The 25,624-nt window shown below is 32.7% G+C and overlaps 2 protein-coding genes across 2 annotated transcripts; both read left to right on the forward strand.

Annotated features, from left to right (window-relative positions):
- Positions 1–3,180: 3,180 nt before the first annotated feature.
- LOC144473881 (glucose dehydrogenase [FAD, quinone]-like) lies at positions 3,181–13,171 on the forward strand. The gene is made up of 6 exons (XM_078188224.1): positions 3,181–3,527; positions 4,645–5,073; positions 6,084–6,519; positions 9,162–9,558; positions 10,587–10,869; positions 12,481–13,171. The coding sequence occupies exons 2-6, from the start codon at positions 4,669–4,671 to the stop codon at positions 12,850–12,852; spliced, it is 1,893 nt and encodes a 630-aa protein (XP_078044350.1). The 5' UTR covers positions 3,181–3,527; positions 4,645–4,668; the 3' UTR covers positions 12,853–13,171.
- Positions 13,172–14,883: 1,712 nt separating this feature from the next.
- On the forward strand, positions 14,884–16,524 carry LOC144471981 (glucose dehydrogenase [FAD, quinone]-like). The gene is made up of 2 exons (XM_078184609.1): positions 14,884–15,048; positions 15,834–16,524. The coding sequence occupies exons 1-2, from the start codon at positions 14,884–14,886 to the stop codon at positions 16,203–16,205; spliced, it is 537 nt and encodes a 178-aa protein (XP_078040735.1). The 3' UTR covers positions 16,206–16,524.
- The last annotated feature ends 9,100 nt before the right edge of the window (positions 16,525–25,624 follow it).

Raw genomic sequence — 25,624 nt, forward strand, 5'->3', positions numbered from 1 at the left:
CATGTTTGAATGTTTTTCATTGTTGCAGACGCTGGTTCAATGACAACATATGGTGTTCAGTTTGCTGTAGGTCCGATCACCTATAAGATCATAGCAGTGCAATATAGAGAAAACTTGGTTTAGGTTACATTCTTTTGATATTTCTCACGTTGAACCGTTTTGATTAAATTCTATGTATTATTATATTCTATGTATGCTAAGACGTCTATTACGTTATCTTGTTGCTTACTGCATGTTTTATATCTCTTTCAGTTTTATTTTTGTTACAATCCACACACATGTGCCATATATATTGACTCTTTCATTATTAGTAAAATGTGACATTTTACGTAATTGTAGACTTAACGCTCACGTTAACATAAATTATCGTTGACTGAGACATATTTCCTTGTACTATATAAAAAACGAATATTTACATAGTGTTAGAATGAAGTGTTCGAGTATTAGCTCCGACGAAAACGTTTCTTCAAAAAATCTTTCGAACTGTATCATTCTCCGATAGTATTAACCTATCACCTTTTTTATGTAGAATAAAGGAAGGATTCGATACAGAGGGAAAACATGTAAATATCCATTTATAAAAACATCAGTGACCTTTAGGCGGTCTGGAAAACTGTATTTCGCATTATGATCCATTTAAGGCATTGTTGGGACGACACGGCGTCGTCAGTTATCGCGACGTATTGTGACGCTATAAGTGTGGACTGTATAAAATGTAGGAGCGGAATTTAGCTCCTTAACTTCTGCCTCTCTCACGCATTTCTAATACTCGCTGATTGGTTTTCCTTGATTTTAACAAGAACGAATCAGCGAGTCTGTTTCAAAGAAGGCGCTCTTCCTTTGCGCCTTAGCGCGTCTTTTTGGGAGGTTGCTGGTGTATGGAAAGTAGGAGCGACAGCAATGTTTTAGCGAAGACGGGAGAATTCCTCCAGGTGTGATTTCGGCGTGATCGCCGTTGTAAACTGATGTCGGACCTTACCCTTCGGAATTTTCCCTTTCTTATGACACGTCTTGGCTATTGAGATCGAGAAAAGCGAAATTCTAAAATTAAGCAATAAAGTGTGCGTTCTCTCAGCAGGAAATTAATTCAAGTCTAAATTGAATAGCAGCCGTTAGACAAAATTCATAAGCTCAAAAATAGCCGGCTAGAAACTATTCCATGCTGTGAAACAGTAGAGCATTTCTTCCGAAAAAGTGGAAAGAGACATTTAATCCTTTGCATTCGAGCATTGACTCAGCGGTGTCATTAAAATTATTGTAACACGTTCCAATATTATTTTTAGAGATATCGCCAAAGGTTACATTTAAAAAATTGTTGAAAGTGTAACTGTTATATGAGTCTTAAGACTCAATTCCATATGGATAAAATAAATTTTGTTATATAAAATAAAGATACTAGAAGCCAGAAAAATTATTTTAGATTTGCAGTTGAAACGACTTCGAGCGCAAAGGGTTAATGTCTGAAATTAAGTATTTGTATTGAATGTTTTCATCGAATACTGTCAGTTTATTCTATACAGCCTTGTGACTCGTTTTTACAATTACCGATTATCAAGAACTATATAAACGAGCTGCAAGGCTCTAATAATCGCATCGTCACTTTCCAAGTTGTCTATTTTCGTCTCTATTACTATGGAGCAATGCAAGAAATATTACTGTATTTCGGTTTCTTTAAACTAATTTCGATTAGTTACATGACGCTTAATCGATTTACATTATTATATCGTAATGATTGGATAAGAATCAAGTATCGTGTCTGGCCATGGCATACCAATTCTATTTCTTGTCATTATTAGACATCTTCGAACTTTGTTTTCACAAAGATGAAACCGTAACCCTTTTCGTGCCAACAAAAAAATTCGTACCCAAGCGAAATGTACAAAACTGGTTTGACGTAGTCTCGTGATGTTTCGGAAAGAAATTGCAAGTATTTTGTAAAATGTGATAACTGCCACATTCAAAAAGAGAGAAGAAATAAAAAATTAAATTGTTATTTAGTAAAAATATTAAGAAAACGATATTTTTTCAAGAATAGCCAACAACGATACATCGTCCGACAATATTCTGCGGGTTAAATAAAAACTGATCGACGAAGAGTCAACTTACCAGAATCGACAGATTTTAAAAACCACAAATTTCTGTTAGTTGGTCGAAAGTGTCAAAAATCGAGACAAAACTACGATCTCACTGCTTCTTCCAAGATCAACCGAATTCGATGAACTTTTCAGTACGCGCCAGTCACATATCCAAATAATGCCAAAATTAAAAGGAAGCATTATAGTTATTGGCTAAGTAGACTATTCCTGCTGTAATGTAAGAATAATTCTAATCGTTCAGTCTAAGTTTTACAAACGAAACGAAAACAAAATATTTCTACAGAATATTTCAATGTCTAAGATTGCGTTAACATTATTCAAAAGTAACTTGTTTAAAGCTGGACTAAATTATTGTAATTTTCTTTAACATGTTAGAAGGCTAGTTTACTGTACACTGGTTGTTATTTCGCTAATACTTGGAATAACAAGGTTATGTTAAAAGATTATTTAAAAATAACAGCAAATAAGAAAAAAAAATGAGAACAAAGTAAAATAAGAAAAAGGTTAACAATTTGATCGAAGTATCGAAGAGTTACAAGTTACAATAAATTAAAGACGACTTTTACAAAAAATTAAAGTACCTGCAATTCGTGTACGACTGTGAAATATCTACGAAAAGCATTTTTCAAATATTCATTATAGGCTCGAGTAAAAAAGTAAAAGAGAGTTTTTTACCTTTTCTTTGTTATTCCAAGTAACAGAAAAATTTAAGAGAAAGCATTTTAGTAATTGTCTGATAGACCAGTCCCAATATCATCTAAGAAGCATTCGAGTTGTTCAGTTCGCTTTTAAAAAAGTTATTGCGTTTCAGAAAGTGTTTCTTAGCTTTGTTCGTAAGTGTGTATCCAAAATGTGAACAGCTGACATGCTGCACTCCTCCGTTTAAATTGGCACAACACATTGTTCATCGGGTACTCAAGTGCTTGATATTTTAGTGTGGGACCAGAGTGCATTGTAATTGTGAAGTATGCCAATCGCGTCATTTATTGTCAATAGAGGACACCTGTATAATGGATCGGTTATAGTTGTTTTTTTAGGTTTATGACTCTACACATGCCGGGTTAAGGTTCCTTGCCGACGCGCACTTGCCTGTAACGCTTATAAACGACAACTCTCGCTTGCAACTGTGAAGTAAATCTCGTAGGACTATCGTCTTCAATTTCTGCGCTACGACAGTAATTATATATATATCATCGCTGTGAATTGTTGTATCGACAAGTAAACCGCGGAGAAATGCGGTTCGTTCGGTGATGGGATCATCCCTTATCATTCTCGCAATCTAACGGAGCGGAACGGAAAGTTTTCTAATCGGCAAAGTTTTTTGGCGTCGAAGCACTAGCTAGAAATTAGGCCAGCTGAATTTGCTGGCGTCAAGGTGAATGCTCGAATTTATTCTCGAGTTTTTTTTAAAACTTTTGGAAGGTTCCACAGGTAAGAAAATTGTGACATTATGCCATTGCAATTCCTCCACAGTTTTTCGCGAACAATTTTTTAACTTAAATTAATATTTATATATTTATTAATTTAGTTCTGTTAATTTTACATATTTATTAATATTTACACACACACATATATATGTATATATATATTTTTTTTTGCTTTAAAGTATATGGTTAAAGGAAGACTAATTGGACTTGCTGTTCTCGTAGAGTACATCTAAATATATCTTACCACGTTTATACAAAATTTCTGACGTGTTATAAATATCGGAAGACTATATTATCATTCTAGTTCATTCACGGACCGAAATTGCTTATCCTGCAGCAATATTTTATTCAATTTAATTTTAGGCAATTTTTATAAAGCTTCTATCATAACTCGGAATTGATAATCTTCACGATCGTCAAGTCTTTGAGAAATAATTTGTATAACTTGAGATCTGATGATAATAAGTAAACAATTGTGGCAATGCAATGTTCGTGCGTACACTTAGCCGTAACATGGTAACTTTTTTAAATTTTTGGCATAGGAGCAAAATACAAAAATTGCTCCGACATGTTATTCTATCTACTTCACGATTTCCGAGCTTCTCATAAATAATTTGATTAATATTGTTTAATAACATAACCACGTGGTGAAAAGTAGACGATTCTATTATGATAGCTCCAATCTGCAAATCAGAATGTATATCAACTTTGCACAGAATTTTTGACACGTTTAAATGACAAATTGACAAATTTAATCCTTTCGGCACGAGCACTCTGTCCGCCATGACACTCTCGCAATACGAGACGCCGCGCAGAAAATTCGCACATGGTTAATCCTCCTTTGTATGAAGATTTTTCTAAGCCTTAAGTAAAACCAGTTCTTAAAATAAAACAATGTTTTTTAACAAAAGTGTTGCTTGTAGCTTTAATATTAAGCGATATTTATATAAAATTCTGTTATTTACACCGGCTATCACATGGACGCCGGAATATCCGACGCTCGTCCATACCGGTCACTGCATGGATGTCGGATATATCCGGCGCTCGTACTAAAAGGGTTAAACATCAACATACGAAAACAGATTTCTTCACATAAACTATGCAACTTGAACTATTAATAGGGATACTATAGTACCTCGAACGAAATGATAGCTGGTTGGTTCACGACCATAAGGATAGGGGCCACCTACCTCCTTACAGCGCCCCTCATCGTTTTATTGCAACTACTGATGATACTATTCAGACCAGACATCGCCGATCTTCCATCCAGAGTGACACCGCTGATGCTGTCAAATTTGCAAGACGAGTATGATTTCGTGATAATAGGAGCTGGATCGGCTGGATCGGTGTTAGCCAATCGGCTGTCAGAGAATGGAAACTGGACGGTGCTTCTGCTGGAAGCTGGTCCTGATGAACCGGAAATTGCTGACCTGCCTGGGGCGTTTCCGCTCTTGCAAATATCTGACCTGGACTGGCAATTCAAACCTGAACCGTCGCCGAGGTGTTGCCAGGCGATGAATGGTCATCAGTGCAGATGGCCACGTGGCAAGGTGAAATTGTTGATACAGTAATGCTTACGGGCAAGTCTTATCGAATCTCGTTAAAATGTAAAACTGCGAGGATAACTAAATTTTGTTAAAACTCGCTTTTCCTAGAAAAATGGGTTCAGGATAGATGTTTAGAGGTGTTTGTGAAACCATTTTTTATTAATATCTGAATGACTTTCGAATTCATCTAAATGATAAGATTATAGGGAGATTTTAAATTATTTCCGAATGCACCGTGATTTTTCATAGTAATGTTACTTAAGACAAATTGCTCAATTTTGACGTTTATAGCAAGGTTTTCGATGAAAATTATAAATTGTTCGTTGTAATATACAACAAATGAGGTACGGTTATATTAATATCAATTTGCGAGTCTTTTGCTCGTTTGAAAAATACAGCTATTTAATTTATAGAATGAGAAATTGTGTCTTGAAAAATTGAATCTCAGATGATATTTACCAGATCTAAATTGTTCTGTCATATTTTAATCGCAATTGTTTGGTTAACTACAAAATTTTTATTTCCAATTGAAAAATTTATTTTATATTACGAATAACTATGATCTAATATATTCAATTGCAACATAATACACTCATTGAATAAATGTTTCCATTTCAAACGAAGCATTGCATGATATAGTTCGCCATAAATTAAGGAGGTTTAAGTCATAACTTTACCTACATCAAACTGTTATACACGATACAGTCCAATGACTATTTAAATATCTCAAACTCTTTAAAAACAAGAAATTAAATTCCTAACAACACCCTCAATTTGAAATCAATTTTCAAAATTTATGTAAGCCTCCAAATGTTATACTAATTAATTTATTATACCAAATCATGTTCTCCCGGATTGCGTCAAATGTCCGGGGGTATTTACAAAATCATCGCAAATAACAAACGCTAATAAATAAATAAATAATATAGGTACGTAAAAATTAAAATAAAACATTAAAGTGAACACATTGACAATGAAACCTAATAATATCTACTCAAATTCTGATAATCAAGGTTCTCGGAGGCAGCAGCGTGCTGAACGCAATGCTGTATATCCGCGGTAACAAGAAAGACTACGACAGCTGGGAAAAGCTGGGAAATCCCGGCTGGAGCTTCGACAAGGTGCTGCCTTACTTCAAGAAGCCTGAAGACATGAGGATCCAAGAATACAAAGATTCACCTTATCACCAAACCGGTGGTGACTTGACGGTCGAGTATTTCAGGTATAGGAGTCCCGTGACCAATTATCTGGTGAAGGCTTGCACAGAATCGGGATATAACGTGGTGGATGCCAATGGAGCTATTCAAACTGGCGTCACCTTTTCCCATGGCACTTTGAGAGACGGATTACGATGCAGCACTGCGAAAGGTTTCCTCCGGCCTGCTTCCAAAAGAAAAAATCTTCATGTGAAGACATTCGCAACTGTGGAGAAGATCTTGATACGCGAAGGCATGTTACTTCAAATATTTTAGTCATGTCTTTAGGGGTTCATATTGTGATATAGGCCTGTTAGGTATCGATTTTGTTTAGGAAGTTCCGACTGTAGAATTTTTGGATGTTTTCGTTTGTAGTTCCTTTGTATTATTCGGTGCATTATGTACTTTTAGTTTACTTGCTTTGCTTTCAGTTTATTATTATGTTACATATATTATAATATACAGGGTGGAGCAAATAAAGTGCTACAAAGCAATATCTCCATTATCGTTAATGATACACGAATATGCTTGAGGAACAAATTGTTTGGTTCGTCTGGATTCGTTTTAAAATCGGTAATAATGTCATCGAAAAAAAATACATAGTTCCATTTAAAAAAAACATCGATGACCTTGAAATCTCAAAAAATATGACCTTTAAAAAAAACCATTTCCACCGCAACATGTGCCGCTTCGAACCAAACAATTTGTTCCTCAAGCATTTTCGCGTATCATTAACGATAATGGAGATATTGCTTTGTAACACTTTATTTCCCCACCCTGTATATAATATAATATATAAATAATTATATTATATATCATATATATATATAATAACATATATTTGTTATACATTATTATACATTATATCATGTCTATTACAATACGGAAGGCTAATAGGTGAACATTGTAATTCTTCTACAGCCTCTGTCTAATCATAGTTAAGACCTGTAGTATTCATCCTTTAGACACTACATACATGCTGCTCTGCGTATATGTCATCTTTCGTAGTACTTTTCTACTCGTACTTTTAAGAGTATCTTATTGTATTGCTAAAACTATGCATCGCGTCGCGTCACAACCAAATACTATTTTAATTTCTATGACCAATGATTCTCTGAATAACAATACAAATTTTAAAGAAGCACTTGTAGAATTTAACATCCTTAATTAACGGAATAATGAATATTACGCACAGCGTCTTATCATTTTTTGGCATCACTTGTATTTTCTGGTACTTAGTTATATATCATCTCAAAGTCTACAAAGTTCATTTCACAATTTTATCAAAACAAAGCACTAAACATGTAATACAGACATACATTATACTTATATGTATTATACAGAAAGTATTATAGGTTCGCCAGAAGAAAGCACACCATATTTATATTCCTAGTTCTGCTTCAGTCCGATGTCTCTTCTGTGATTGCAGGTAGTAACTTTAGCTATAGGCTGAAGATGGTGCCGAATATCACTGGCGGATCGTAGTGTTGATATTCGATATTGTTCTCAGCTAATAGTCCATTACTCCCTGCGATCATAGAAGTGACAGCAGACTGCAGCAAAAGTAGCAATGTAACAATGTAAACACGCCGTGCCTTCTGGCGAACGCAAGGTATAAGTTTGACCTATTTCTCTAAACATCTTTAATACATTCGTCGCCGCGTCATTTATATCTGGGTGACAGAGGTATGTTTCTGTGGTGGCCCCGCTACTCAAATATGGGTGACGCTCTTCCAATTCAAGTTAAATAGGATTTTATTTATTAGTTTTACGTAATTTACGAAGATCCCATTTGTCGTACGGTAAAAAACGTAATTGTTTTTTCTACAAAATTTTGAATTTCTATAAAACTATTATATTCTTTATACATTATTTTGTATTTAATATATAAAATACAACGTTATCCTACGCGTTCTGACTATCAGATTTGAAAACAATAGATGCTCGACCGATTCAGACCGGGCGACGAACATGTTAAACATCCAAACAACTTTTAACAACTTTCGGCATCCTCAAACACCTTCGAACTTTTTCAAAGTAAACATGGTTGACTTTTTTAACATGATTTCTTCTTTAACATTAATTTCAACTTAAGCTCTTCAGAAATGAATTTTTATAGTAGGGAACAATCTATTTAATCGTTTAGTTTTAATTTATCATCCATTTCATTCCGTTCGATGAGATTTTTTCGGTATTGCTAGGGGATTATGTGGCGAATAGTTTTTTTTAACTGATTCTCATTTTCTTTATACTTAGAATAAACAGAATTTTACGAAAACTAAGCGTACACATACGGTGGCAATATCCCTGAAGAGGTTAAGGTTAATCTCGTAGAACTGTCGAAATGGTAAATTTTGATGCTATAAACAATAGAGAAGCTTTGCTTCGTTCAAATAATTATTTATATTAGGTTTACCGGAAAGCACTGTCGGATAATGTAATATCAAGTTTTAATAAGTATGGATATGCTCATTTGAAACATATATTTTTCAGAAATGTTATTTACAAATTTCCATCGCGCTGGTTAGAGGTAATAGGTAACGAAATTAAATTGTATAATAAATATTAATAAATGTACGAAAAATTGATTACATTCTTTCACTTCGCAGACAGAACTTATTTTCAATTCTGCGCATAACTCAAGTGATAAAATGATATCATGTCTTAATATTAAAGTAGTGCAGTTTAATTTTAGTAGTACAGTTTATGTTTTTCAGTTTAATAAATATGATAACAATTATACTGTTAATATGGTTGAAGGTAATAAATTATTTTAATATTTCAAAATAATTTAAATAATGGAGAAATCGATGATGAAATTAAGAACTACAGTCAGTGTCACTTGTTCACAAATAAGTATCTTATTTTATGTTTGCGTGTTTTTTATTCTTGCAGACGCCGGTTCAAAGACAGCGTATGGCGTCCAATTTAATTATCAAGCTATTAGCTACAAGGTCAAAGCAAGACGCGAGGTCATTTTATCCGCTGGAGCTCTGCAATCGCCACAATTGCTGATGCTGTCCGGTATTGGTCCAAAAGGTCATTTGCAATCTATGGGGATACATACGGTGCTCGATGTACCGGGCGTTGGTCAAAATCTGCAGGACCACGTGGCGATGGCTGGCATGGCTTACTTGATAGACCCTCCAGCAAATTACACGGGTCAGGAACCTTTCGCATTCAATTTGTTCGAATCTGTCAACAAGAAATCCGTCGTGGACTTCGCGGTGAATCACAAGGGACCTTTCTACACGTTGCCATTATGCGAGGCTATGGTATTTATCAATACAAAGTAAGTACTATGTTATACTGACAAGCAAGTATGTTTGAGATTGGTAAATGTTCCATTACTTGGATAAATTAACAGTTCGTGGTTAATTAATGGGATTAACTTTCGCAACAGTTGTTCTGAACAAGATACGTGCTTCTACGTTCATTATTTAATACGGAAAAATTTTGTACTCCGTAATAATAATTTTTCCATTAATTGATGTATTAAAATCTATGTAGAATAGTGTAAGACTGTCCAAATTCTAATATAAATTAACACTTTACCGACCGGCAGCCTATAAGTCGGCTTTATGTCATGGCAACTAATAATTTATTACCTATATGGTCCTATCTTTGTGAGCTCCTATATTGTTATATAATTTTATAAAGTTTAGATATATTTCTCGATGAGTGAAATAAAAATATAACAACTATTGTTTAACGATAATGTTATAGAAATATAAAAATATTAATTAATTTAAACTCTTCAGGGATGAATTTTTATAGTAGGGAACAATCTATTTAATTTTCTCATTTTTATTTATCATCCATTTCATTTCCTTCGATGAAGGTTTTCTGGCATTGCTGTCTATTAATTATTAATAAATAGTAACCTATTAGTTGTGTTTCTTAGTATACACCAGGTATGTGCCTCGTTCTATAAGAAGAATAAACAAAATATGTTGCTAGCAACTCTTCTGTTTATAATATGGAGATTTTCAAATTTGTCAAGATTTTTAGCTTACTTTCGCAAAGCTAGAGATTACACAAAAAAGGATCAATTGAAAAGCGGCCGCGACTGCACCCCATCATTGCGACATCGAGCTGGACACACAACTTTTCTAATTAGTCAGATGTTTCCGATGAAATTTCGTTAACACTTTATGCAATCACTAAAAAGTTTGTACCACGGACAGTTCAACAGAAGTCACTAGACTCTTTAAATTCTGAAATCTTTATCAAGCAATCAGATTCTGCTATAAATAACAAATTCATATCAGAACTTGTTACTAACACTGTATTCACAGATTTATTCAAATTCTGCTTCAGATACGCGAATAAATCGGAGGATCATCCTGATATACAGATCTTCCTGTCAAGCATATCGGATGCTAGCGACGGCGGTCTTTTCGTAAAGAGGGGCGCCAATATCGCCGACGACTTCTACTCAAAAATGTACGAGAATATCATTTATAAGACTTCGTACTCTGCCTTCCCGCTTTTGCTAAGACCTCGCAGCAGAGGCCACGTGAGATTGCGCTCGAAGAACGTAGACGATCTTCCGATCGTCGATGCCAATTACTTCCACGATCCTCATGACCTTGACGTTTTGGTAAGTATGCATACTAAAACTTCAAGAGAGTATTCTGATCTAGATGTTTCGAGAAATCGATTTTCTTGTTATTCTATTTTTTTTTTAAGTATATGATTGTGAAAGATCATTGACGAGTCAGTAAAACAATTCTTTTTTGTAACAATGTCGAGGTTAGATACAAAATTTCGCCATTTTGTTAACCCTAGAAAGATAACCTACGTCGCAGAGGCGCCTGCGAAATAAACCGATGACTGTTGATTTTTGTTAATTTTTCATAGAGGTCTAGTGATTTAAGTTTAAAATTACTTAAAATATAAAAAAATATAATATAAATTCATTTTATTTTTACAGTAATGCCAAACCTTCAAAATGACTAGATTAACTTAAATAAATATCCATTGTTAGTATAAAATTGACGCCTTAGAAAAGCATGCGCCTCCGAAGCGTATGGTTATCTTTTACGTACGTTGTCATATGGTTATCTTTCTAGGGTTAAATAATGAGATGTTTTGTCTAGCTCGGCATGGTTGATTAGCAGAACAAATGGAGTTGTGTTAACTAGGTAAACACTTTTGAAACAGATCTTGTTAAAAAATATATTGCTTACTAGAGTCCTGATATTTTTGCTTTCCAAACTTCATTTGAAAGAAATCAATGCATAATAATAATTTCTTTTCTTGTAATAAAATCGCATGTGTAAGATATCAAACGCCATACTTCCTGGAATAACTAACAGAACATCTCAAAATCCAATTATCCAATTCACTTCAAATTTAAAAACAATATTCAGTATACTTTTTGCTATCCTGGAGCTCTCATAAAAGTTAATAAATACTAGTGTTTTCTAATTTTGTATATACTGAAAACAAAATAAATTGCGGTGTTTTAAGAACTGCAATATAGGCAAAAGAAGAATTTGTCAAAAACTTTGATCGCCACTTTGACAGACACAGTAATTGACACAGTTACACTATACAGAAACCATAAGAAATTTAGAGACATTAAATTTTGAATTGTCTCTCAGAATTGGCAATCAACAAAATCAAGGGAGTATTAAATACTATTTTGAATTCTGCAAACAACTTGATAATTTGAAATATTTCAATTTGATTGATAATATGAGACAGTCAAAAACGGAAGCACTGTTTGTTTTGTATATGTAAATTTTAAATAAATAGACACATTTGACGATTTCAATTTTATCAATGCTTATCTGAATATATAGAAGTTTATATCCACTATTATTATTAACGTAAGGTAATGAATCTAGAGACCAAGACCTACTATCCAAGGACCTATGCTTTACTTTAAATGCAAAAGATTTATACATCATTAGTACTAAAATTGCAAAAACTATAAACTATTCAGGGAAACTGTGCATTTATCGTAACACCTGCCTCTTAACATTAAAATGCGTTTTACTTCAACAAATTTTCACGTTATCTAAAGCAAGTACTGAACATTTAATGCAGTCCAGCTACTTTGCTCAGCATCTACAATTATCTATGCTTAAAGCGAAGGAAAAATGTATTAAATAATAACATTTGATATTCTAACTTTTCAATTATTCTGATTCGACGTGCTAAATCTATTTCCATAGTAACCAAAATGAATCTTAAATATTAATAGATAGAAGGTGCAAACTTCATATACAATCTCAGCCAAACACCAAGTATGAAAAGCCTAAACGCCAGACTGAATCCAAATCGAATCCCAGAATGCTCGGTCTTCAAGTATCCATCGGACGATTACTGGAAATGCTTCGCAAGATTCTACACAGCGACGATCTATCATCCTGTCGGCACTTGCAAGATGGGTCCAGCGACCGACAAGATGGCCGTCGTGGATCCCAGACTCAGAGTTTACGGAATTAAGGGACTGCGAGTGATCGACGCGTCGATCATGCCGCATATCGTTTCTGGAAACACGAATGCGCCGGTCATTATGATCGCTGAGAAGGCTGCAGACATGATCAAGGAGGACTGGGGACTGCGAATATAGATTATCGTTTGAGCATGATCTGGTAGAACTGTCGAAATGAAAAATTTTGGTTCCTCAAGGAAATTTTCTATTCTGTTTTCAATTCTTTTTTATTTTAATAAATTTTATTGTAATAAATATTTTGATAATATTGGTGAGGGTAATAAATATTTCAAGAAAACAATTTGTTTATAGTGGCTTGTTAATTACGAATTACACCATTGTTCGAATGTGATGGAAAAGTCGATATGCTATGCTACTAGGTAAAAAAAAATAACGTGACTGTACGAGAACTTGTTGCTCACAAGCTATCCCACGTGTTGTAAGTAATAAATTTGCTTTAGGCATGATGAAAGATTGGAAATAAAATAATCTGTTACGTGAAAATGACAATTTTCGTTTGCAGCGATCTGATGCGTGAATTTACGATTAATTAATTAATGCATGTTGACAGAGAATAATATATATGACATTTCCGCGAAGTTAGTCCGAAGTTGAGGCCGAAAACAAGAGATTGTAAACCGATCAAACATGCGTCGCGCGAAATATTAAAATTACTTGATGGTTCGGTTCCTCAAAAATAGCCTTTTACCATTACTAACATCATAAACTGTAAATTGGCCCTCCTTGTTTAACCCTTAGCTGACGGCTGGCGGATATAGCCGCCCAAAATACTGCGCGCGCCAATACCCGTCGTTCACAGCGACGCTCGCCCGTCGAGCGCCGCCGTCCGCAAAGGGTTGAAGATCGTCCTTGGGGCCCTATGCTCAGGACGGAACATATTCTAAGAGTTAGGAAAAGTGTATTCACCATTCTTGTTTTAAAGTTAAGTTTCAGCAACATTCATATTTTATAATTTAAGGTTCCAATCGTCTGAGATCGAAGGTCAATCAATCTTTAAACATCATTAGAGAACTACAAATTCTTTTAAATCTACCATTATTCCCTTTCCATCATAAAGTTCAATTTAAGATCAAGAGTCAGTATGTCACTTCTTTGTAAACAAATGTTTCATTTCAAAGACTATCTTTCATTGTTGCAGATACCGGTACCACTTTCTTTTTCTAGTTACTGCACAAATTGATTAACTCCATGGAACAAGAAATTGAGATATGCAATGAAATAAGCACTGTTTTTTAAAATTCCCTTTATAATTTAAATTGAAATAATTATTGTAAAATGCATTTATACGAATGTAACGTCACTCTAATGATATATAAAAAATAGCCCAAAGGTAATTGTTAGTAATGTTATCATTTTTATGTTACTGAAAGAGTTAATCGATTCGTGCAGTGAACGATTTCAATTTCGTTTTAGTATGATCAACCATAAAGTCACAGCAGAACACAGTCATTTGTTCTGTATTTATGTACTGTACGACGCACTTTGTCAAACAGCAACAAATCGTTGTAAAATAAGAGAAAATAAAAAAACGCTACGAACTTATTCCCCAACCCAATATTTCTTTATAATCTATTCCATATTAAAGTCTAGTCTAATCATCTTTTTCTGCATCAACTTCTGTCGCTATTTTGAATTCGAGATCGTAGTTTTCTATACATGCGCTAAGAAAAACGTGTCGCGTCGAATCGCATATACATAAATTAAATTTGAGCGATTCTATAAATGACCATCTTTCACTTTTAGCAAGAAGGTCTTCTGCAAATTGAAATTCCAGTTAGTAATAAGTGTTAAGGTACGTACAGGTGCGCAGGTAATATTTGCGACTCCAATGTACGTCTTTGACTGAACCTAATATTCAGCGAAGGTATTTAAATTTATAGATAGGATGTGAGACATTTGACCCCCAAATATAATACTTATATTTTAATAAAAAGCAACTATGTACAAACAACGTGGTACATGATCGACGGTTGACGGAATTCTGATCTGAGCTTCGTTGCTCCGCTAAAACGTGGAGGTGAAAGACCCCTCCACAAAGATTTTTCAAAATAGAGGGGCACTGGACCGACCAATTAGACAAACTTATCAAATGGTCCGATGGGCATTGATTCGGTAGCCTAACGCCAAAAAGTCGTGACGTCGTTGACAATGATGTCCGCCGTATACCTTAAAAATTGTGAGAAATCAAGCTGCCCAGTCCTCTCTGTGCCCTATACGGGTTTAGGTCACGTCAATTGCCAGGAGGACGATACGACCACACTGGCCTTCCCAGGTATATCATCTGGTACTATTCAGCCGTACCAGTGTCGTAAAGTAATTAAGTCATTAAATAAACATTAAAAATCGATTCTAAAACATGGCAATAACCAAAGTAACCGTAGCCTAAACCCAAAGGCAAAGACGGGACGGTACAATCGTATGTAGCGTCTTAACAATAAGCCCTTTAAAACAGTCAGAAAGATGAAAGATGTTTTGTGGCGACTACCTCCGCCATTCGCCAGCAGATGGATTCCTTTCCCACTAGTACCTAAAAACGTCCCGATTTGTATACACATATTACACCGAAACCGTCCTTACACTTATCCCTGGCTAAGGCAGGGCCCGCTAGAACGCCTTACTGACGAGTCCTCTAGCGGGCCCGGGACGAAACAGCTTTCCTCTCTGTTTCCCGCTACTCGCTCCCACCAAAAATTCCAATTTTCACAGCGCGCCACAGTTTAAATAACATATCGTTATATTACTCTAAAGAATTACATTTTTAAATAAGATTACTTTTTATAATTATAAATAAATAATTAAATGGCAACTTTCCCCTACAAGATTATAAAAGCGAATCTGTAAAAGAATTGTTTTCTGGTTGTAAAAATAACAAGGTTATTAAATTTGATTTACTCTAGTCATTTTACACGTTATCTAAAACAACTATAGAATATTCAATGTGGACCAGTTATTTTGTTCAGCCACTATAATTATCTGAACTCAAAACAAAGGAAGAATGTATCAAGTAATAATAATTGATATTCTAACTTTCAATTAACCTGATTCAAAGTGTTGTATCTATTTCCAAAGTATCCAAAACGACTTTTGAATGTTAACAGATAGAAGGTGCAAACTTCATGTATAATCTCAGCCAAACAACAACTATGAAGAACCTCAACGCCAGAGCAAATCCAAATCGAATCCCAGAATGCTCTTCATACGAGTTTCCATCGGACGATTATTGGAAATGCTTCGCAAGATTTTACACAATGACGATCTATCATCCTGTCGGCACTTGCAAGATGGGTCCAGCGACCGACAAGATGGCCGTCGTGGATCCCAGACTTAAAGTATACGGAATTAAGGGACTGCGAGTGATCGACGCATCGATCATGCCGCATATCGTTTCTGGAAACACGAATGCGCCGGTCATTATGATCGCTGAGAAGGCTGCAGACATGATCAAGGAGGACTGGGGACTGCAAATATAGATTATCGTTCGAGCTTGATCTTGTAGAACTGTCGAAATGGGAAATTTTTATTTTACGTAGAAATTTGGGCGAAACAGGTGATAAAGTAATAATTAGTAATACGGGCAAAAGTTTTGTTTTAATATTTTAAGGACATCATTTATTTATAGTGACATGTTATTTGTAAATTTCTCAGTTTTCTTTTTAAATAATCGAGAACTCGATGTATTTATCTATTATGAAAATATGTAATCTGTTTGTTTTTGACAAGCGATCTCCCATTTTGAAAGTATTTAAGACGCAACGTTTTTTCTGTATTAATAAATATGATTTTGGCATAATAGAAGGTTGAAAATGATATGAACTATTATTTAAAAGTGGCAACTTTTACGTGATACGCAACTTTGATATGATGTCATTTGAAAATGATATTCATGTTATAGAATTGATTTTTATAATTGGTGACAAATTCTGCTTTAAATTTAAAAATTTAAAAATTCTTTATATTCAGTTCGTGGCGATTGAGTTTCAAACAAAATTGATTTAGTTTAGACCACAATGGATTTTAAAAAGGAATAAACATCAAGAAAGTATTCTAACTTACGATTAATTTACGATTGGTTAATGCAAGTTGACAATAAATAGTGTGCATGACGTTCCGGTGAAGATAACTACTATTATTCCTATTAACCAAACATTTCTTTTCTTTAAAAGGTTTCTTTTACGAATCTCGGATATTTATAAACTCCCTAAGTATTAAGTAAAATGCATTCTGTATTCAAATTTTATAATTTGAAGTTGTAATCTTTTGAGATCGATGATCAATAAATAAAAGTCTTTTTAAAAGTGTCTTGAAATCGACATAAGTATTATCTATATTTCAATAAATGAATTGAATTAATATTATAGAACAAGCTGTTTTGAAATTATTATTTAAAAGAAAATTATTGAACTTCTTTTATACAGCACTATGTATCTAAAAGCGTATTAATAAGCTGTCTGTAAGATACATGTTAATCAATTAGAATTACTCGAATTAATTTCAATGAATTCCAAGCTATTCTGTAAGAATTTATGAACATGTTAGTTGTCCTGTTTTGTATGGTTCTTTGGTATTTCTGTATTTTTTTAAACGTATCTCGCCTTCATCTCATTGGTCTTGAGATGTTCCAGCTGCGCGGTTGCATTGCCTCTGTCAGAATTTCCACAGGCTACCGGGTTGCTCAAAATTGCAACCGTATCATCGATATCCTCGTTCCGATTTTGTATTTGTGTATCCATTCGCAACATGAAAATTCCTATGAATATTTTTACAATTCATAATCGAAGGTGGAAATATTGTTTTTATATAGAATTTTGTTTAGATTTATCTTGGTTGCACTGGTCGATTGTAATTCTCAATGCATCTGCTGAAATTTCGCAATTATTCTTACAACAATCCTATAGTATTAATACGACAGTAATAATGAAATAACAATAATATAATAATACAGTAAATTCCCTATAATAATGTTGTATCTATAATGATAATATAATTACCCCCGGGCATTCTATGTAAGCCCGGGGGAACATTTATTGATAAAATAAATTTTAGCATAATATAATATAAATAATGTGACGTAACAGAATGGAATAGAATATAGTATTTACTATAAATGTAAAGGTATTATGAATATAATAATCATTCGAAAGCGCAAATCTATCTGTAATGTTCACAAATTAATGCTGCACTCTTTTAAAATTAATTCTAATTAAATTAACCTAAGCAGTTGGTCAATCATCGGAAGAACGATGCAATTTTTCCAAGGTCCATGTACGTGGGAAAGTTTTTATTGTAATAATATTTATCTTATTCATTATCCACCAACTTTTTAACAAAACATCCTATTAAGTAACAACATCCGCAGAACGTTCGAGAAGTCCGAGTATATCTCATTGTGAAATCATTAACATCAATTGAATTTTCCTTTTTAATAATAAATCATGGGAAATCCTATAGAAAAAAATCTGTGGAATCTCGTGCGCATATCAATAGTTTTAGATTTTTATTTTTTCTCAGTATTACTTGATTGCCGTGTTTCCTGTATAATAAGTAAACAGTAATTATCATAATTCGAGATAATCTTTTCAATTTACTTATAACCTGGTCGTGAGCACAATATTGTCTTAATTAACACATTATTCACTTCAATTAAAAAATCAGTAAAATTGTAGAACAGTCTATATAGAGCTTTTATTTTAAACTTATTTAAATTGAATTTAGCATTATTTTGAAATTCTGAAAATATTGACCGTCCCATTTTTGGGACATTGACCGGATAAATTGTTGCAGATATAAAAAAAACGTAATATTATAATATATAAATATATATTTATGTCCTAACAAATTGACAGTGTCATTGTATTTGATTAAGAGTATTGATATTATTATATTAGTAATATGTAAGTATATTATATCATACACTATATGCAGTGTGTACAACTACAAATATGCATAGTATATTCTATCAACGGTTTATATGCATACAATGGTACATTTATACTGTAACTACGCTAACTCATATAAAGTAACATATACATGTATGTATAGTGTAGTACATATTATACACCTATATTATATCTATACTATTATATCATTTATATAAATTATATAGTATAATATATAATTAATATAATAATACAGTAATATCATATAATTACATAAATTGTATTATTTTTATATAATGTATATTTTTAAACATTAGTTTCTAATTCTCTTGGAAATGTTATATCCTATTAATAAGCTATGTTGCAATAAAGGCAGTTAGATTACAATAATTTTATAAAAACAATAGCACTAAATTTATTCAAATTCTACGTTATTTTGATCAATTTTTATAATTCCACTTCACAATCGTTTACGACTCTTATGATAATAAACTGAAATAATTTTGTCCAATCTCATAGTTTTTGTGTTACAATCTTATTTTGCCATCTTTTAATCGCAGAGCTTTCGTGGCATCTGTCGTAATTTCTCACATTTTGTTAGCATTATCTAACAAAGTTTTATTAATATATAACATATATTAATGCATTGTGCAAGAATTATATAACTTATACAAAGTGTAGATTAAATTACTACACATACAGTTCACGTGTAATTAATGTAGAGGTCAGAGTACAACTGAGATGCGTTTGAAAATGTCTTTTATTGTTACGTAACTGTTATAAATATTAAGAGATTAAGAGATTACTATAAAGAAACGGTTGTTTTATGGGAACAACAGACCGTAGATGCTGTATATTACTAGATTGTGCATATAATAAATCAGCAGTTCACTCATGTAGCATGATTAAGGTAACCAGTAGACACTTGACAACTTTCTCTTCAGATTGTTTAATTATGTTTATTGTCATTTATGACGTAAAATGATATTAATTCCAGACTGTTAATGCTTGCGGTTGATTTCAACATTGCACATTAAAATTGTTATCTAATCGCTCAGTTTATGACGATTAAATGTTAAAGGAAATTCAATTAGTTTTTTAGAGAAACGTAGATTCTTAACATCAATATTAATGATTAGTGGAATCTGAGAGAAAATGAAACTTTATTTTTATATAAAATTCACTTTCCTCTAAATTAACGTAGTTTAATGTTGCGTTATGAAAAATATTTAAAAATCTAATTTAAATATACAAAATCCGAATTTTGATCTCAGGATAATTAGATGCAATGGAGGTGTCGTAAGCCCAGCTGGAAGTTATTAATATTCTGCAGAGTCAAGTGACATTTGAAATCAATTTTATAACCGGACACGCATTATTAGAAAACTTACATTTTTCGAGAAAATTTAATAGAATAATACATCTTAATTACCAAACGACCTCAGTTCAGGTTTATTTGTTTATAAGAATTTAACTTGTCTCTTAAAAGTATGCTATAAAAAATCTATATACATGTATATACATGTACAATTTTCGGATAAACTTTCTACTTTAGCGAAATTCAAATAACAAGTTCCGAACGGCGCAAAACTTACAAGATTTTCACGAATGTAACAAACATAATCGAATTCAACATAAATATCAGTATTAGACGGTAATGGGAAATTTCAAGTGCTAGTAATAATTTTATGCTAAATAAAAAAGAATTATGTTAATATTTTTTAACGTAATTGTCGAGATTATATAAATATCGCTGTGCTTGAACTAGAAAATTAGCAATGCGTAGGAACCAATTACAGTTCTCACGTCTGCAGGGTTACGTCGGTTGTTGTGTTTAAATATAGATGAGTTATTTAAGAGATACCAACGCATTGTAACACTGTAGTATATCAGCAATTCCTTGCGCAACCTTAAAGCTCTTGTTCAGGGTGGTTCTATGTGAAACATTTTCCTCGACTTGCAGGAATCCCCTTATCTACCGTGTTTCAAGGAATAGAAAGACATTTTCCGGAATCGGAAACAATGTCGTACTTAAAATTTAAGGTCTATTCTTAGATAGGTTTCCGTAGAATTGTGATAACGGCGTGCAACCAGTTTTTGTTCCTCCATAACATCGCGTCAGAATCATTATAAAGATCATTATAAAGATGGGACATGATCTATTAATCCTTTGCACTTGAAGCCATTTTAACTGTAAATGTGAAATAATTTTCCTGGCGCATGGTATTTTTATTCTGTGCAATAAAGTGCATTTTTATGCTTACGAAATTGATTCTTGCAACTCGTAGCAACAGTTTCACTATTCAACAATTTTTATTAAATCTAAACTTTATTGTTATAAAAATTGTTTTATAACGTAATAGAAAAATTTTAATGACGCCACAGAGTCACCATTCGAGTGCAAAGGGTTGAATATGTATGTTATTCGCGTCTATTAAATTAAAGTTAACTTCTTCAGGGATTCTGAATCGAATGTGTACGTTCAGTTTTGTTAAAATTATGATAATTCTAAGTGTACAGAAAATGAGAATCAGTTGAAAAATTATTCGCTACGGAATCCCTCAGCAATACCGAAAGAAAAGATAAAAAAATTAAATAGATTGTTCCCTATTATAAAAATTCAAATAAGAGGTTAAATATTACTCATTTGCCATTAATATTTAAACATTGAAGTAAGGGTTGCCATATAATAAATATGAAGTTTCCGTTCGACATTGGAATTTATTAGTAATAAACAAAGGTTAATCAACGTAGCTGTGAAATGAATTGCAGTGCAAGAAGTTAAAGAAAGAATTTTCATGCTAATAGATAAGGATAATAGAATAAAGAAATCCAATTTGATAATAGTATTCCACAGACTGAATTAAATAAAATGATATCGTTTATTATTATATTAATTACATGGAAATATTTTGAACAATTGTTACTATAGCTAGGTATTGCAATGGCGTTATGTATCAGTTTAAATATTATTTAAATATGCTTCTATAATCATAATATAACATTGAACTAGATTATTTTATTGAAAACAGACCTTGTGATATTACCATGCATGAATCCTCTAACCTTTGTTGTTAAACGATAGAATATAATCGAAGTCGAACATTTGCATTTTTCATTACCTTCCGGATTTTAATATATACATTTAATACATTTATATATTGTACATTTAATAATTTAGTGATTTAACAATATATTTGTTGAAATCGTATTTAAATAGAACATTTAATAACTTGATCTTTTAAATAACAGATTTATTAATTTGTATTTCAGTAATATATTTCACTATTTATTTTGTAATAATCAATGGACTAAGTTGTATTTTAATTGGCACATTTAATAATTGGTTCTTTAATAACATTTTTAACAGTTTATATTTTAACAACACTTTTAACAATTTGCTTCATAGTATTAGATTAATTATTTTTTATTTTAATAAACATTTCAAACTTGCAGTTCTAAGAACGTATTTAATAAATCGAATTTTTAACAATAGAATTAATATTTCGTTTTGTAATAATACATCAAGTAATTTTTATTTTAGTAGCGCATTTAATAATTCGCATTTTGAGAATATATTTATCAGTTTAAATTGTAATAACATACTGAATAATTATTCATAGTAAAAATACATCTAACAATTTTCTTTTAACAACACATTCCGCAATTTCTTTTATAATAATAGGTTAATTATATTTTTGTATTTTAATAATCCATTTCATGAATCGTATTACTGTAACAGTTTAATTAATTTGCTTTTTAATAGTACATTTAAGAATTTCTATTTTAATGACATGTTTCACAATTTTTGTCGTAATAATACGTTGAATAAACTGTTTCATGGTAACCGTACTTTAACGATATACAAAAATTAATGAACAGCGGCTCGTGTTTTAACAAATTCGTGTTCCACGGGGATTCACAACGAACGGAAAAGTGTATTCCACCATGAATCATAATTCCTTGAAAAGCAATGTATCGAGGACTATCTTAGCCGACCGGTTGCCTACAACTGTCTGACATTGTTGAATATATGCATAACAGAATGGTATCACGATCCCCTAATGCCACGGGACTTTCTTCCACCACGCAATCACCTCAGTGCTCAGCCACATACATATATCTGAAATGTGAACTGCCGATATGCTTCACTTCCCCGGTTAAACTAGCGTACGTTGTTCCTCGGGTACCCAAGTGGTTGGTGTTTTAAAGTGGGACCAGACAGTGTTGTAATTATATAACAGCGGTGGATTGTTGCATTGCCAGGTAAACTCACGGGGAAACGGATTTCGTTCGGTGATGGGATCATCCTCTTTCTTTCTCGCAATCTAACAGAGCGATCGGCAATGTTTTGCTCGCAGCCGTGGCACTCTGCTAGAAATTAGACCAGTTGAACTTGGCGGCCTTGAGGTGCTCGTTCGAAAGTGTTTTACAGAATTTTCGCAAATTTTTTGAAAGGTTTTACCATCCAGAAAAATTGTGGCAACGCACCGTTCTACTAATTACGGCCGAGTGTTTAATACCCTCGACAATACTTGATAGTATATCCTGCCACGTGGTTCCGATTAGATTAGTTAATCTCGACAGATTTGACGTCGGTGCACAAGTATTTTAGAGAATCTTTGCAAAAAGAAAATTGCAGCGATGCGACACTGTAACTATGTCTCAGTTGTCAGCCTTGTGTACAACACTTGATTTAATGTTATGTCACGTGGTCGGTATTAGTTCATTTGAACGCAATGGTCTTCATGTGTACATTCAAAAGTGTTTCAGAGAATTTTTGCAAAATTTTGAAAGGTTCCAAAAGCGGGAATGCATCATTGTAATTGTTGCACAGTTTTATGTTTGGATTTATTTTATAGTGTATGTTAGAGTGTATTTTAGAATGTATTGTTGTAAAATTGTTGTAATTTTTTAAAAGTTCCAAAAGTGAAGGAATCGTATCGAAGACCATCCTTCCTTCTTTGACGTTTTACGTTCGCGAACAATATTTTCTGTTAAACTCTATGGATAAAAATAGAATTATTGAACTTACTAACTTTGTAAAGCATGAGTAAACGTATTTTACCGAATTTTTTCTGAATTTTTCATGTGATCTAAACGTGCGAAAAGTATAGTGTGATGTATCAATCCTTTTCCTCCCATAACATCTGATTAAAACATTCGTAAACAATTTTACATTTAATGTGAAACCATATAGTTTAACTGGAAATGGGTCTGACAGTTTCGGACTATGTATTTAAAAGTATTAGCAAGTATTTTTACAAAATTTTTGACGTATCATAGATATGAGAAAATTAGGTTACCGTCCTGCTTCATTCATGATTTCCGTCCAAAACATTGCTCGTTCTGCGGCAATATTACAGTTGATACTAGTCCTCGTGTTAATAACTAAGCAATTGTAATTATATAGTCTCAAACTGTACATTTGACAATATTTTAGAAAATTTTTATAAAATTTTTAACATAGGAGAAACATAGAAAATTTGCATTGACACATGGTGAAAAACCGACAATTTTATTATGACAGCACCAAGGTGCAAATCCAAATACATTTCAACTTTGTGCAAAATATCTGACATATTTAAAAGTTAATCCGAATTCATCAGAAACCTGAATAAAGATTTATCTAGACTATTAAATTGGAATTTATGAAACATTATGTATATCTAAGTTTGGAAATCCCTAATCGCATAGTATTATCCTTGCGAACTATTGAAAGTTGTTTAATAACTAAAAAATACCTATAGAATGTTAAGCTTGTAGGATGTTGTTTAATAACTTGACAAAACCTATTAAGATCTAGAATCGATCAACAGAAACTGTCTCGTAAAAATTACGAGAAAGAATTTTTCGTACCCTTTGAAAACGGTTTTGTCGATCCAATTAATTCTAGTATTTCAGAAATTCTTCAACGTTTCTATCCGCCATAATTACATAAGACTTCGCAGCCCGGTTATGAACTATCTCAACGGATATCGCGAAACGAATTCGATTGCAGATTCATTTTGCAATCGGGAGCCTATCTTTTACCTTGCGCGATGCATTATATTGCACCGCGAGATGCCATTGATTCGTGCAACTGTAAGAGCTAGAACTGGAAAATTATTTGCTGGTGTGAATTGATTATGTATTTTGTAATCGACGTTTAACAGAATGCAATAAATCAGTAAACTTGGAGAAACCGCGCTCGTTTCTTCTGTCACACTTCGTACGTCAGACCAACCACCCACACAAACACACACGCGTTCGCATTCAGACACTACGCAACGTTCATCAAGGAGTTGGAATTTTATTACCGAATTTATGGCTTTTATGCATTTATGTGGTTTACAACATTTATCAATTTTATCATTACTTTAAAACCGTGAAATTAATCTTGTTTTAATCTTGCTTATACCACTTAATTGTCGAAGCATTTTATACCATAATGATTTCAAATTTTTGCTTTGTTATATATATAACTGTTTTTTATTAAACATTAATAATCTTAAATAGAACCACGCGGTTACTAATAAAATGTCATTACTATTTCTGTTTCATCTCTGTTGCAGAAGTCTTTTTTATTTCTTGTACTGATTTCTTATAAAGTTATTGACCTGAGTAATTATTTGTATTTTTATATCTTGTTTAATTATTACTTTCAGTTCTCAATTTCATATTGCCAATTTCCTCTCTAATTTTAATCGTCAGCGAAACATTGATTCGCGTTCTGATTTTTTAAATATTGTTTACACGACTCGTTGTTGATATCCGTATTTTATATTTTATATTTGTAATATATTATTCGATTTTTACTATTATTTCTCAAACATCTGTCTCTAGCTTAGATTTCCCTGAAATTATTCATAGAAATCGAAATTAGCATAAACAATCGCAGTTTATCTAATACAAGCATCGGCTCGAATCAAGTACTATTTTTCATGGTAATTTATAATAGCATGCCGGAAGGACTTTCGATAATTATTTAATAAAATACAAAGAATAGGCAATACCGCAGAGCTTATATAAGT

Source organism: Augochlora pura, chromosome 7, assembly GCF_028453695.1.
Source record: "Augochlora pura isolate Apur16 chromosome 7, APUR_v2.2.1, whole genome shotgun sequence".
In the NCBI taxonomy this organism is placed as follows: Eukaryota; Metazoa; Arthropoda; class Insecta; order Hymenoptera; family Halictidae; genus Augochlora; species Augochlora pura.